The sequence below is a fragment of the Carassius gibelio genome, chromosome B17 (genome assembly GCF_023724105.1).
Source record: "Carassius gibelio isolate Cgi1373 ecotype wild population from Czech Republic chromosome B17, carGib1.2-hapl.c, whole genome shotgun sequence".
In the NCBI taxonomy this organism is placed as follows: domain Eukaryota; kingdom Metazoa; phylum Chordata; class Actinopteri; order Cypriniformes; family Cyprinidae; genus Carassius; species Carassius gibelio.
Window position 1 is genome coordinate 15274884 of NC_068412.1, and position 13112 is coordinate 15287995.

General features: G+C 37.5%; 1 protein-coding gene across 9 annotated transcripts in view; it reads right to left on the reverse strand.

The window, feature by feature from the left end:
* Window positions 1–21: 21 nt before the first annotated feature.
* Window positions 22–13112, reverse strand: part of hectd1 (HECT domain containing 1) — a 36087-nt gene continuing 22996 nt past the window's right edge. For 3 of the 9 annotated variants that reach the window (XM_052580792.1, XM_052580787.1, XM_052580785.1), the window contains 17 exons: window positions 11441–11662; window positions 11042–11220; window positions 10571–10727; window positions 10116–10338; window positions 9753–9807; window positions 9268–9450; window positions 8673–8886; window positions 8505–8587; window positions 8226–8353; window positions 7926–8127; window positions 4454–4591; window positions 3749–4356; window positions 2767–2845; window positions 2249–2342; window positions 1863–2013; window positions 1113–1257; window positions 22–1003 (listed from right to left, as the gene is read on the reverse strand). In XM_052580792.1, the coding sequence (XP_052436752.1) occupies window positions 866–1003; window positions 1113–1257; window positions 1863–2013; window positions 2249–2342; window positions 2767–2845; window positions 3749–4356; window positions 4454–4591; window positions 7926–8127; window positions 8226–8353; window positions 8505–8587; window positions 8673–8886; window positions 9268–9450; window positions 9753–9807; window positions 10116–10338; window positions 10571–10727; window positions 11042–11220; window positions 11441–11662 (2999 nt within the window). In that variant the 3' untranslated portion in view covers window positions 22–865. The remainder of the gene's footprint in view (window positions 1004–1112; window positions 1258–1862; window positions 2014–2248; window positions 2343–2766; window positions 2846–3748; window positions 4357–4453; window positions 4592–7925; window positions 8128–8225; window positions 8354–8504; window positions 8588–8672; window positions 8887–9267; window positions 9451–9752; window positions 9808–10115; window positions 10339–10570; window positions 10728–11041; window positions 11221–11440; window positions 11663–13112) is intronic. The other 6 variants (XM_052580793.1, XM_052580791.1, XM_052580790.1 and 3 more) reach the window with 4 other exon arrangements.

Below are 13112 nucleotides of genomic sequence, written 5' to 3' on the forward strand. Positions count from 1 at the left end.
TAGCGAACAAGACAGTGTTGATACTTTGCAAACATTTTAATGATTATTTTTGGAGCATACACATTTGAAAATATTTGTTTACTTCAAACTGCAACTTGAGTTAAATAATGTTTATAATATACAAAGAAAATACAAGGGAAAGCACAGCTTGCTTTTTGCTTTGTCTTTTTTTCTTTTTTTAAACGTGCTTGCACACAGAACCAGTGTTTCTGTATCTACAGCTTTATTGTAAAATTACACAAATGCACTCAAGGACTGATCCTTTAGCAGGGCAATGAACAGTTGAAATCATACTCACACAGAAACGGAAGCAAAAAAAGAAAAAAAGAAAAGCATGTGCATGATTGTATGCAGACAGATTAAGTAAAACAAATGAAAGAAAAAGAATCCTAATTTTTCAACAACGCAGGCACTAGTAAAACTTAAAACCTGTTAAGGAAATGCCCAAACACTCTATAGTTAGCTCTACAGAAGCAGGTGTGCTTGTGTCCAGGGTCTGACACTGCAGATGGTGAGAACTGGGTCTGAAAAAGATGATCTATGCCAAAATTTACACTGAACTTGGAGTAATGACAGTAAACTCAGTAGGTGAGGAGAGACTACCCTGGCTGCAGCGGCTCAAGCCCTTAAAGCGGTAGAGTGACCTGGGAAAGGCCTTGTGAAGCAGTCAGTCAGTGGAGGAGGAGACCCTAATCTGATTCAGGAGCTAGTTGAACTGCGACGGGACTGTTTTTCCTGTTTATCTGGGTACATGTGAGGTGCTTGGGGAGAAAGGATTTCATCGGGGCACAGCTTTATTATCTGCAACAAAACACAACAGGCTTCAACAGTACGGGAGTTAGTCAATGATTCAGCGAGAGCATGCTCAGTTGAGGTGGAAGCCCTTCTCCATAGTGGCAGCGAGGAGGCGCTCTCTCATGATCTCTTCGGAGGAGTATTCCGGCAACTTCAAGTAGTGCACACATGTGTTAACTGAAGGGTAGCTGGCATCGGTTGCATCAACCTAGAGAAGAAAAGACCACAGCGGGTATGATTTGAGACAGTGTTGGCCTCTCTTAATGTTATCCTAATGGCTGGGTTTTAGCGTCATGGATTGTAGTATGCTTGCGTACCTTCCGGACTACTGTGAGACGTGGATGGAGGTTGGCCAGTCCACCAGGGGGCAGGGTCGAGCAGCCTGTGGTGAATTGGAGGAAGGCTTTCCTCTCATCCGAGGACATTCCACACAGCACTCGCACAAAGCGCAAGAAACCAGGACTGCAATACAATCAAATCAAATACACGGTCTAAAAAGTCGGCAAGTTACTTAATATATATTATACATTATTTAGAAAGCTAAACATGAAACCTTTTGTTTCAAAGAAAATATACTACAACAACATAAAATATTGCAATTGCTAAATTTAAATTCACAGACCTACCCTCAAGTGTGCCATCATAAAATGTGAACAAAGCACAAAACCGGTTATAAAGTCACATGGGTATATTTGTAGCAATAGCAAAAACAATTGACTATATGGGCCAAAATGACAGATTTTTCTTTTTCTTTTGTGCCAATAACATTAAGTAAAGATCATGTTCTATTAAGATATTTTGTATATTTCCTAATATTTTTTATGCATAATATGCATTTCTAAGGACTTCATTTGGACAGTTTTAAAGGCAATTTTCTCAGTATTTTGATTTATTGCCCTCAGATTAATTTCTCGGCCAAATATCGCCCTATCCTAACAAACCATACATCATTGGGAAAGCTTATTTATTCAGCTTTCTTATGTATAAATCTCAATTTCCCAAAATTGACCCTTATGACTGGTTTGGTGGTCCAGGGTCACAAATCGAGAAATAACCGTAGTGTCTACCTGTCCCGTGTGTAGCCAAGTTTAGGTTCTGTGTAGTTAACAATGTCTTCAGCGGTCCAGGATGGAGACTGGTTGCCACACAAGATCATCTGCACCTCTTTATGACTAAATGAGCTGAGCTTCTCCATAGGAAACACCTTGTTAAAGCCCTCTGCAAAACAACACAGACTGCAATTAGAACACAAAATCTGATATATTTAGTTATGTATATTTAAGTTTTACATTTTGCAACATATTTGTAACTAATAAGAATAATGTTGTGACAAATGTTATCAACTGATATTTTAAAAATGTATATCTCTTGGAGAGCCAAGTTAGATGTGTAGCCCGAGCATACTGAAAGTAGAAGGCATGAGAGTATTTGAGGCCTGCCAATCCTGTCATACCTCTAAAGGCTTCCATTTGCTTCTGGATTCCTGTGTGCATGCAGAAGTCAAACATGAGCTCTACGTACTCCTCTGCATTTTCCATGGTGACCATCTGATGAGGACAGCAGAGTTATTAGCATTCATGTCTTTTTCCACACAGGATGACACCAAGGACAGCGCGTTACATAATTACAGGCACTAAGCAAGCAGTGAATTATACATTTTGCCACTTGGCAAACATTTAAACGACCATTCAAAAGCATAGGGTCAGTTTTTTTTTTCTTTAATATCTTATTCTCACAAGGCTACATTTACTTAAAAATGCACTAAAATAGTAATATTGTGAAATATTACAGTTTAAAATAACTTTCTATTTCAATACATTTTAAAACCGGTCAATGTTGAAAACTTTTATTCATCTTATTTCTCAGACCAAAACATCAAACCCAAAACTTTTGCATGGTAGTATAATTTTAGCAAAATAATTTTTAATCGGGTTTTGACACTAGACTGTGTGTCTGGACAACGTAACCTACCTCATCCTCTCCATTGGGCTTCAAGTCTACTGATGAAAATCCATGTACTTTGGATGATGGACAGAACTGGAAATTTAATCTAATAAAAATAAAACAGATGATTAATGTCTATAAATAAAATATCCTCCAAAAAGCAAGGAAGTAACATCCATGAAACATCTCCCAATCTAATCTAATTATATAATAAAGTATGGAGTAATATATTAATTAACATGCATTTACTAAAAGGTTGGGTTTGGTTTATTTTATTTGCTTCTAATTATGGACTATTACCTGTTATTAATCTAGTAAGTACATCCACCTGATTTTTCCCATAAGAGCAGGCATGGCCATTTGTAAATTTTATATGTGAGGCTACAGGTGTCTATTTTTAGCTGCACATAAATTGTTTCACTGCTTGATATTGCAATCTGTTGTGTCTTATCATATTAATGTTCCATATTTTTCGGACTACAAGTTACACCTTAGTATAAGTCGCATCAGTCCAAAAAATACGTCATGATGAGGAAAAAAACATAAGTCACAGAGAGGGCACTCTATGTTTTCAGTGTAGTCTACAAGAGCACTGAGCAGCATAGAGCGCCCTCTCGCGGCCGGAGACGGTAATGTTTTCTATTGGTTCATTTCTCTTTGTTCATTTCTCTCGGTTCATGTCAAACTAATTTTGATAAGTCGCACCTGACTATAAGTTGCAGGACCAGCCAAACTATGAAAAAAAGTGAGACTTATAGTCTGGAAAATACGGTTTTATCTTAATTATGAACACAGTGGTTTGTAGTGCAGTTTCACAGTTCACTGCACTTTATTTTTCTCACCATTTCCTTACAGCTGCTAATCAACCAGATGTCTCGCACATTTACAAAAAACGGCTTGCCTCCACATTGAAAAATAAGGTGGATGAGACCTCAATAACAAAGAGACTGTAAAAAATGTTTTGCCTAATTTTCATTGATTAATATATAAAGTAATATTTATCGCTCACCCTAAATCATCTACACTAAGTGGTGGGCCAGAGCCCATAGGGTTCCTCAGCATGAGATCCTGTAGCCGCGTGTTCTTCTCATCCTCTGACAGACTCTTATTGCCCAGGATCTGTCTGCGCTTCACAGACAGTGCCTTCAGCTCTTTCAGGAACTGTGCTCTGTGAGGATTCACCAGTTCAAAGTCCTCCCAGGTCAAGATGCCGTGATACCAGGCTGGTGGCTTGGGCTTGGGTGGGTCAAGGATGAACTCAGACTTGGAGTCTTCATCAAAGCTACCCACTGAGTAAGTGTCCTGACCCTCCTCTGTGGAAGCTTCGGACTGGATTTCAGAGAAGTGGCAGTCCGACTCGACACGAGTTTGATAAAGTAGCTTGCTCATGTTGCTTTTGATGTCGCCCATACAGAGCAGTTTGAAGAAAGGCTGGGATATGGGCAGATCCACTAGCCGGTTGTCCTGGATGCATTTGGCCAGAAAGATGCCAAGAAACAGGAAAAGCTTGGTGATACGCTCCAGTTCATCACTGTCCTGAGGGAAGGGAGCAGGGAAAAGGCCGCAGGAACGTTGCACATAATAGCCTGGTGGTTTCAAGCCACCACCCAGATCCACCTGATTAAACAACGAATAAGTTCATAAATCATCCAAGTTAAAAACAATCTGTCATACTTGGGCTAGTGCCTTAAGGTTAAACAGTCAAAGAACTCACTTGACGTGACTCATCATCTGGGAAGTCGTCATCACAGAGCCAGATACCAAGGGAAGTCCTCTGGAACTCTGCAGCGACAAGAGCATAGAACTCCAGGGTGGGTCCAAGACCAGTGCCCTCCTCCCCCTGGAACTCCACCTGTGCAAAAACAACAATCATTATCAGTCTTCATCAAATAGTTTGAAATAGTTGCTGAAGAGCAGTGGTTTCCCAACCTGGGAACCAAGACCCAGCAAGCTTATATACGTATTTTAATGAATGTAATTATTATTGAGAAAAAAAATGAATGTCCTGACTGATGTACTGTAATTACCACATAGAAGAGCTGGTAATGATCTGTCCATCACGGACATGGATTTTCTTTTTCTACGATTAACAAATTTATCATCAACATTCTCTTCTGGTCAAGAAGGGCAGCTCTAATTGTGAGCAGGACTTGTTCCTGCATTCCTCCGCATTATTAAAATTACAAAACCATTTTGGTAGAAGAAATAGTTTTTTTTTTTTTTTCTTTGACTAAAATAACAACAACAACAATAAAAGTAGTGTTTTCTTTATCAGGGTATATACACAGAACTTCTTAAGTTGAATTTAATACCTTTTACTACATTTTTTTACCACCTTCAAAATATTTTTAATAACAGCTCGACTTCAAGCTGCAACTGTAGTGGCGTAAATTAAATATCTTTCCAATTGGAATAACATTCCATCATAATGTAATGAGGTCATTTTAACTTAGCATCAACACTGGACTCGAAAACTGCAGACAGAGATAAGAATAGAAATAAAGACAGATGAGGAAGGAGACATCTTCTTCATAGATCATTACTCAGTCTGATGTCTGATGTGCGAGCAAACTAAAAAAAGAGGTGGCCGTGAAGTAAGCACAGGTGTTATTAAAATAAATTAAGCTGATACATTTAAGTAAAGCAGAGGGATTAATAAAGATGTCACAGTGGGCCTTTGTCCATAGTTTTGGACAAAGCTTTGCAGAAAACACGGCTTCGCAGGGCTTACTGCTTTATTAGACAACCTTAGCCTATAATTATAGCATTATTAATCTAAAGTAAACATAAGCCAAGTGTTGGGCTACGTTTGACAGTGATAGATATGTTTGGTCAAAGTTAGATCATTGGTTCTCCAGCTGTGACTCAGGATTGGTGGTACTCAGGATACGATTAAACACAATAAAATCATTTAAACAAAATTTCTATAATTTATGTTTGGCTTTATCAGAGCCATGCTAAACCTTCAGATTAAGCATTACAGTAAGTCTATAACACTATGCCCATCACAAGCAATGTCAATGTTAGTCCAATGGTGGTACTTGGAAAGCCTAATATTTTCTGAGAGGGTACTCTGTGAAAAGTTTAAGAACTACTGACCTAGATATTGAATGAGTTTGAGAGGTGGAGCATGACCCCGTGGCCTGCCTGCTTGTGGCCTAGACTGAAGCTATTAATCCTGAATCTGCATACTTAACAGGTAAATTAGTCTACTCCAACTTCCATTTAATCAACTTTCCAATATTATAGCTTCTATTACCGACAATCAAAAGTAGGCTCAATAATAAAATGATCACAAATGCGTGTAAATGTTCGAATACAAACTACTATGTAAGCAAATAGGTCTTCCAAACATTAGCCAGTCCCTCCAGGATTTTTTTTTGTGATATTTGCGATCAAAATTACTGATTTTGCTGTGGCTTTTCTCAATTTGCAGTGATATTTGCAGCATTTCTTCTCGTTTTGCTGTGAAAATATACCACAGACCTTTCTGACTTGGAGAGCCACTGTAGAGCTCCAGACTAACGTTCTAGGACACCAGCGCCAGTGCCATTAAGTTCTAGAAGGAGGCTCCAGCACCTGACAGTAAAGCACTCTCCATATTCACACATTTACATCTCAGAGATGTCTAATGTCTGCATTTACATATTCAAGATGTATTTTTGAGAGTGCTTGTTCATCTGCAGTATGTCTCTAAGATGTTTCCTAATTAGAATGCATGTAAAACTGCTTCCGAGACGTTTATTAGCGTACACAGCAGATGATTCCCAGATCTTTAGCAGACGTCTTACAGATGTAACAAATATATTACATCTCATAAAATTTACTTTTATTATGGTCATTCATAATTTCTAAATATAATTTAATGAATACAAAAATATATAGGCTATATTAGGGAGTGGAAATGGCCTATAAGTACTTCTCTGCAGCCATCTATTAGTAGTCATTTAATATATATATATTTTTTTAAATAAGTGTTTGCTTTCCTACATTATGAAACTTTCGGTTTTATACATGGGGGAAACCTATTAAGGATGAACAAATATCGTCACATTAAAACTTTCAAATTCAGTAATACTTAAAGCATTGAAGTGCTGGGAAAAGTTGTGTGAACCATTTAAAATCACTCGTAAACATTAGACCATTTCTGCCAAAAGTTGTTACTATGGTTTACTTTTAAATCCATGGTCAATGGTGGAGATTTTGTTTATTGAACAATGTTTTTTCTGGTTTCCACATCAGTGGCGTTTGTTCTGTACGAAAGAACACATCACATGATATTGCAGGTCCTGCTCTCAACATATAAATAAATGCACACGAATTTTAAAAGAAAGGCCTGCACTTAACACAAATTGAAAAATCTAAAAAGAAATTGGGCTCGAAAATGTAATACCTCATCAGATGACGTTTATTACATTCTAATACTTTTTAATGGCCTTAATTTTGGTTAATTTCATTCAACCCCGCAGACACCCGGTTTACACAAAACATCTTTTGTTGTAACATTAGCCTATAACCCGCTGTGCTTAGTCACAACCAAAAATCATCTTGTCTAGATCTTGGCCAAAAGGTAGGCTGCTAAACAAGAAAAAATAAAATAATCGATCAACACTTTAAAAGACATTTAAGTATTTTTAAGATATTTAAAAATGTTTGCAGCTTTGTTCCTTATTTATTTATTTATTTATATATATATATATATATATATATATATATATATATATATATATATATATATATATATATATATATATATATATACACACACACACACACACACACATATATATACACATATATATATATATACATATAGCCGATATGTATGTATATGTATGTATGTATATATATGTATATCAAATTTTGTACAATGGGGCAGTGTAACTTTATTTGTTTATTTAGCTGTATTTTAATTTGATAATGAACAGGCTCCAATGTCGCAAAAATATGTTGTGTGCGAGTCATCGGTGTGATGGTCATACCAACACTAGTTGGTTATACAGATAGAAGCCAGACATTATTCAAAACTGTCAAGCTTTTGCAAAATAAAGAAAACTACTTTCTGCGGTCTCTTTCCTTTCGGAGAACTTTGTAACCACAATGAACCATAACTCGATACACTTTTTTTCTTTTAATTTTTTAAAACAATGAAAAAAAAAAATCTAAATGTTTGTTGTGGCATTTACCTCCAGTACAGACTTTCTGTCAGCATGTATCTGCATCACACTCTCAGCCCACTCCATCATGCTCTCTCCGCGAGGCACCTTGACACGCTCATGCTTGAGCCGACCTACACGAAACTCGCCAGGATCATCACGGCGAACCGTTGTGGATGGCCGGGAACGTTCCATAGTGGCTTCTCTTCGGTTCTGGAGCCAGACAATAGCCCTAGAGAGAGATGCAAGTTCTCAAATTACAGTTTCACAGATTTATTATTGTAAAATATTGTATGAAGCAAAATGTCTTTCAATACTGCAATCACAGACCTGGAGGCTCCGAATGCAGTGCAGGTAAAATAAAGCTGCCGGGTTTCAAATGGTATGAGGAAAGGACACTTGCTGGTTAACTGTTCACACCAGTCTGGGAGAGCCCCGCTAGCCAGGGCCAGTGGCTCCTACAAGACAAAACAAAACCCCAGAAATCTTTACGATCACTTTTGATCAATTTAAAGAATTCTTACTGAATAAAAAGTATTAATTTATTTCAAACAAACGACAAAAATCTCTACAATGTATATAACATGCATAATTAACCCATCTAATTACCTCAATCTGCTGCAGGATTTTGGTTGTAATTTTTTTGCTGGTGAATTCCTCAGGTGATGCATTGAACTGCAGCTCTTCCACATCTTAAAGAAATTGGATTTTTAAATGCATACTAATAAAAATAAAAACCTCAAAGAAAATGCTGTGTGGATGAACTGGACTCCTTACCTTCCTGTAGTGTGCGGCCGGATGAGGGTTCTCCTCCAATGGTAAAGAGGATGCGCAAGAGCTGCAGTACGTCCTCTACGCTGCAGGCACTCTGTCCTGAGCCTGCCTTGGCCTGAGCTTGCTCGCGTGCAGCACTCAGGATGTCACAACTCTGCGTGGCGGACAACGTCCCTGAACTCAGGCCTGAAGATCTGCAGCCACGCTCACAAAAGTCCTGCAAAACCATATACGTACTGTTAACACAATCTACTCGTCATTTTTTCTCCCAACCCTTTTTTAACAAATCACAACAAACCTATAACAACGCAATTACTGCATTCTTACAAAATGATATAGTTTATGGCCAAAGACAACAACAAAAACGTACAAATCAAACCAAATAGAGAATAAAGTCCACAATGACACCTAAAAACTTTCATGGTACAACATTTACCCCCATGTAGGCATTAAAATTTACACAAGGACAGCAACAACTGTCGAACAGGTGGCTACACAAGTGACAGTCAAGCAAGAAATAGAAAAATACTTGAAAAACAGAAGGGAAAATAAAGATGGTATGTATAGAAACATATGCACATCCGATGGTATTCTATACCTTGTATGCAGCTATGAGCTGCGAACAATTTCTGTTTTTCCTAACACTTTTATTAGAGCCGGTTAATTTCCAGTGGCGCAGGAAAGTTGAGTCTGCATTCTTCTGCATGTAGGTTATCAAGTCATTCTTTGGTAATTCATCTGTGCCAAGGTACTGTTCCACATGCTCTACAGACCAGCAACCCTACAACAGGAAGAACCAAATGTTGGTCTTTCCTGATTGTAAAGTCTCACGCAATACACATGCATTACAGTAGGTTTAACCACTAGAAAGGCCCGTTCATTTAACAATGGATACCACTGGGAGTCATTTCACAATCTCCTAGCTTTAAGGTTAGTGATGGCTGACAGACAGTTTACTGAGGAGGAGCATTTACACATTGGGGACAGCCACAGAAGCCAAGATTTTAATGAGCTGAAGAGAGCGAATGAAAGGAAGATAGATAGAGACAGTGTGGAGCAGAGACGTTAAAAACATGTCATTACCATCTTTCCACTCTCTCTTTCTTTGTCAGAGTCCTTCAACTCCCTGTACATTATCCTACAAACACAAAAAGACAAAAACGGTTATTAACAGATGTCTAGCAGAAAACATGACAAAAAGGGAATTATTTTGATAAAAAAAAATATATATATAATAATAATAATAATAATAATAATAATAAATATATATATATATATATATATATATATATATATATATATATATATATATATATATATATAAATATAAATATATATATATATATATATATATATATATATATATATATATATATATATATATATATATATATATATATATATATATATATATATATATATATATATATGTATGATAAGACTCACGTATACGTAGGTTCCCAGATGCGTCTAAGCTTGTCGGGTTTAATAGCACCATTGCATGAGAGCTGGAGAAGCTTTTGGACATAATAGAAAATGGTGGACTTGTAGTTGTTGAGAGGTAGTTCTACTTCTCGTGTTGTCCCTAGACCTGCTACCTTCAGGATGAGAGCCAGATGGGGTGAAGGTGTGCACTCCACCTCCTCCTGCACCTCTGAGCGAGGTGTACCTGGAAGCACATTAAACATGAATCACAATGGACTGCTGTGTCTGATTCAGGAGACATCCAGTCTTATTGCTTACTGTTACTGAATATATGAAAATATTATATATATATATATATATATATATATATATATTTTTTTTTTTTTACTCAATGTAAAAAAAAAAAAAATAATAAAAAAAAAAAAAAAAGATTATATAATACTTAAACTATCCCCTTCCTACAGCATCACCAGTACCTGGTTGGGGGATTTCCAGGTCAGTAGTTTGCTGGACGTTAGTCCGGCCTGGTCTAGGATCAAATGCAGGTACTAAAGCAGAAAACTGCCTTTTCAGCACAAAGTCATCATCCCACGTCCTGCGACGACCCCCTTTGGTTTCATACTCCTCTTCCTCCTTTCAGGCCACCATTGAAAAAGCAAAGTAAAGCTCTCTTACACATAATGCTCAACTGCTTGTAAATGTCAAACACATATTTCACCTAACCATAGACATGCTACACAGAGGAACCATGCTGGTACATGAGAGAAAACTAAAAACAAAACAAAAAACAGGCACCAAATACATTCCTAACCAATAAAGTCACCAATATAAAAAATAAAACCAAAAATAAAACGCAAATTTTCAGATAACCCAGAAAGGAGAACACGAAGAAAAGCAAAATGAAAGGATTTCCACTGCACTATTATTGAAACTACAACAGGTTTTACCCTATGAATATGAACGTGGTAACCAAGGTTGACCCTGGACCGTACCAGAACTTCCTCATACTCCTGTTCCTCCTGATTGTCATCCTCATTCTCATCATCATCGTCATCTGGCTCTGGCAAGTCCTCCTCGTCATCTAACTCGGCAAGCAATGTATTGGCCCGACAGCTGTCCAAGAAGTCTGAATGACAGAAAATCAATGAAAATAGTCAGCTTTCATACTGAAAAATAGAAATCAAGGAGATGAATTCAGAAAACAAGACTGCAAATTAGATTAGTAATAAGCAAAAACATCAAATTAGAGATTAATCTGCCAAAAAGAATCCGCTAGAACAGGGCATATAATAGAACCACAGAGGATGAGGAAAAGGAGAGTGAATAAGAAATATAATATGGCCTACCATAGAGGGAAAACTCAGCCTCCTGACCTGTGTCACTTTCACTAGATGTAGAGGTCAGGCTGGTCGTCAGCGTGTTACTGAGCAACTGGCCGACGGACAAACCTGTAGTTGCCGTGGCTACATTATTACTGCTGGTAACTATGGAAGTGGACATTGTAACAGTTGAGGTGGTACCAGTGGTTGTAAGGTTAGGAAAGCTCTGCGCACCCATGAGAGGAGAAGCTGCAAACAAAACCCAAAAACTGTGATTAGTCTCCAAAAAGAACAAAATAAGCAGGTAACTGAAACCTGAAAGCTCGCTCTACAAACTAATCATGCTTCAAATGGCAATATTTAAATCAATGCAAAAAGTGTTAATATTCACAAAACAGTTAAATAATCCAGAGCAGGATGTAACTCAAAACTCCTACAACAAAATGGTTGCAGTTAGAGTTGTTCCGATTCCGATACTAGTATCGGAAATATCTCCGATACCACAACAAATTCTGGCATCGGCGAGTACATGAACCCATATACCGATCCGATACCATTTTCTTAAAAAATACCTAGTTATGACCGCAAGCTTTGCCTAACTGCTGCACGGTTCTTCTTCGCTGCTCAAAATGCATTGAAAACACAGGAAGTTGTGCTGTGTTGCCACAAGCAACCCCTGTTTAGAGCAGCGAAGAAGAAATGAAAACGCGTTAGCAGCCCTGATCTATATATGACTGGATCACTCATCACATTCTAAACTGCCAAAAGACAGTGAAGCCGCTTCTATATTATAGATCAGTGGTTAGCAGTATGTCTCTGTAGTACCGGTAGTTACAGACTCTCAAGTATATTCAGTACCGGCAGCTGCGTTCAGTCGCTTCCGTGTAAGTCAAAGCGCAGGGCTCCAGACAGTAGCCGAATATATACTAGTGTCTGTGAATATTAAACTGCAAAATACTATTTAAATATTACTCCCGCAAAATCTACATCTCTGTGGGTGACTGGCACAGATGCGCGAGAGCTCGCTGTTTTGTAGTCTCTGCTGTGTGTCATGAGGACACGAACGCATAAACCGTCACTTCATGAGAATTTACCGTTTCATTTGAGAATACTGTCATATCATAAACACAGACACTCAAAGATCTTCATGGCAGCCCATTAAAATAAATGTTTGGTTTACATGAGTAAATTGACAATATATAAAGCTACTGTTGTAGCCTACAGTAATAATAATACGTCTCTATAATAATAATAATTATGCCTAGATGGTTGCTTGTTTTTTACTTGTTTTGTTGTAAAGAGATTATCTGATTAATAGATCTTTTTTTATATTCCTAGACTTATTTGTTGCAGTTTGTTGCAGTTCTGTCAAATTCATGTTAGATAATAAAAATACTGTAATAAATACAGTAGTTCACCATGTATTTGTTCATGTTTTATTGAGGGATCTGTCTGAAGCACACCATAAAAAGAATTCTAGCAATTTACACAGGGCTAGTAGTATATACAGCTGTATATACAGATACACACCCAGGTATCGGATCAGTACTCGGTATCGGCCGATACCCTGAGCCCAGGTATCGGAATCGGTATCGGGAAGAGAAAAAGGGTATCGGAACATCTCTAGTTGCAGTTACATAAGCATAAAAAAAAAAAATATCCTAAAAGGGCCAGACGAGCTTGCAAATGAAATTGTATT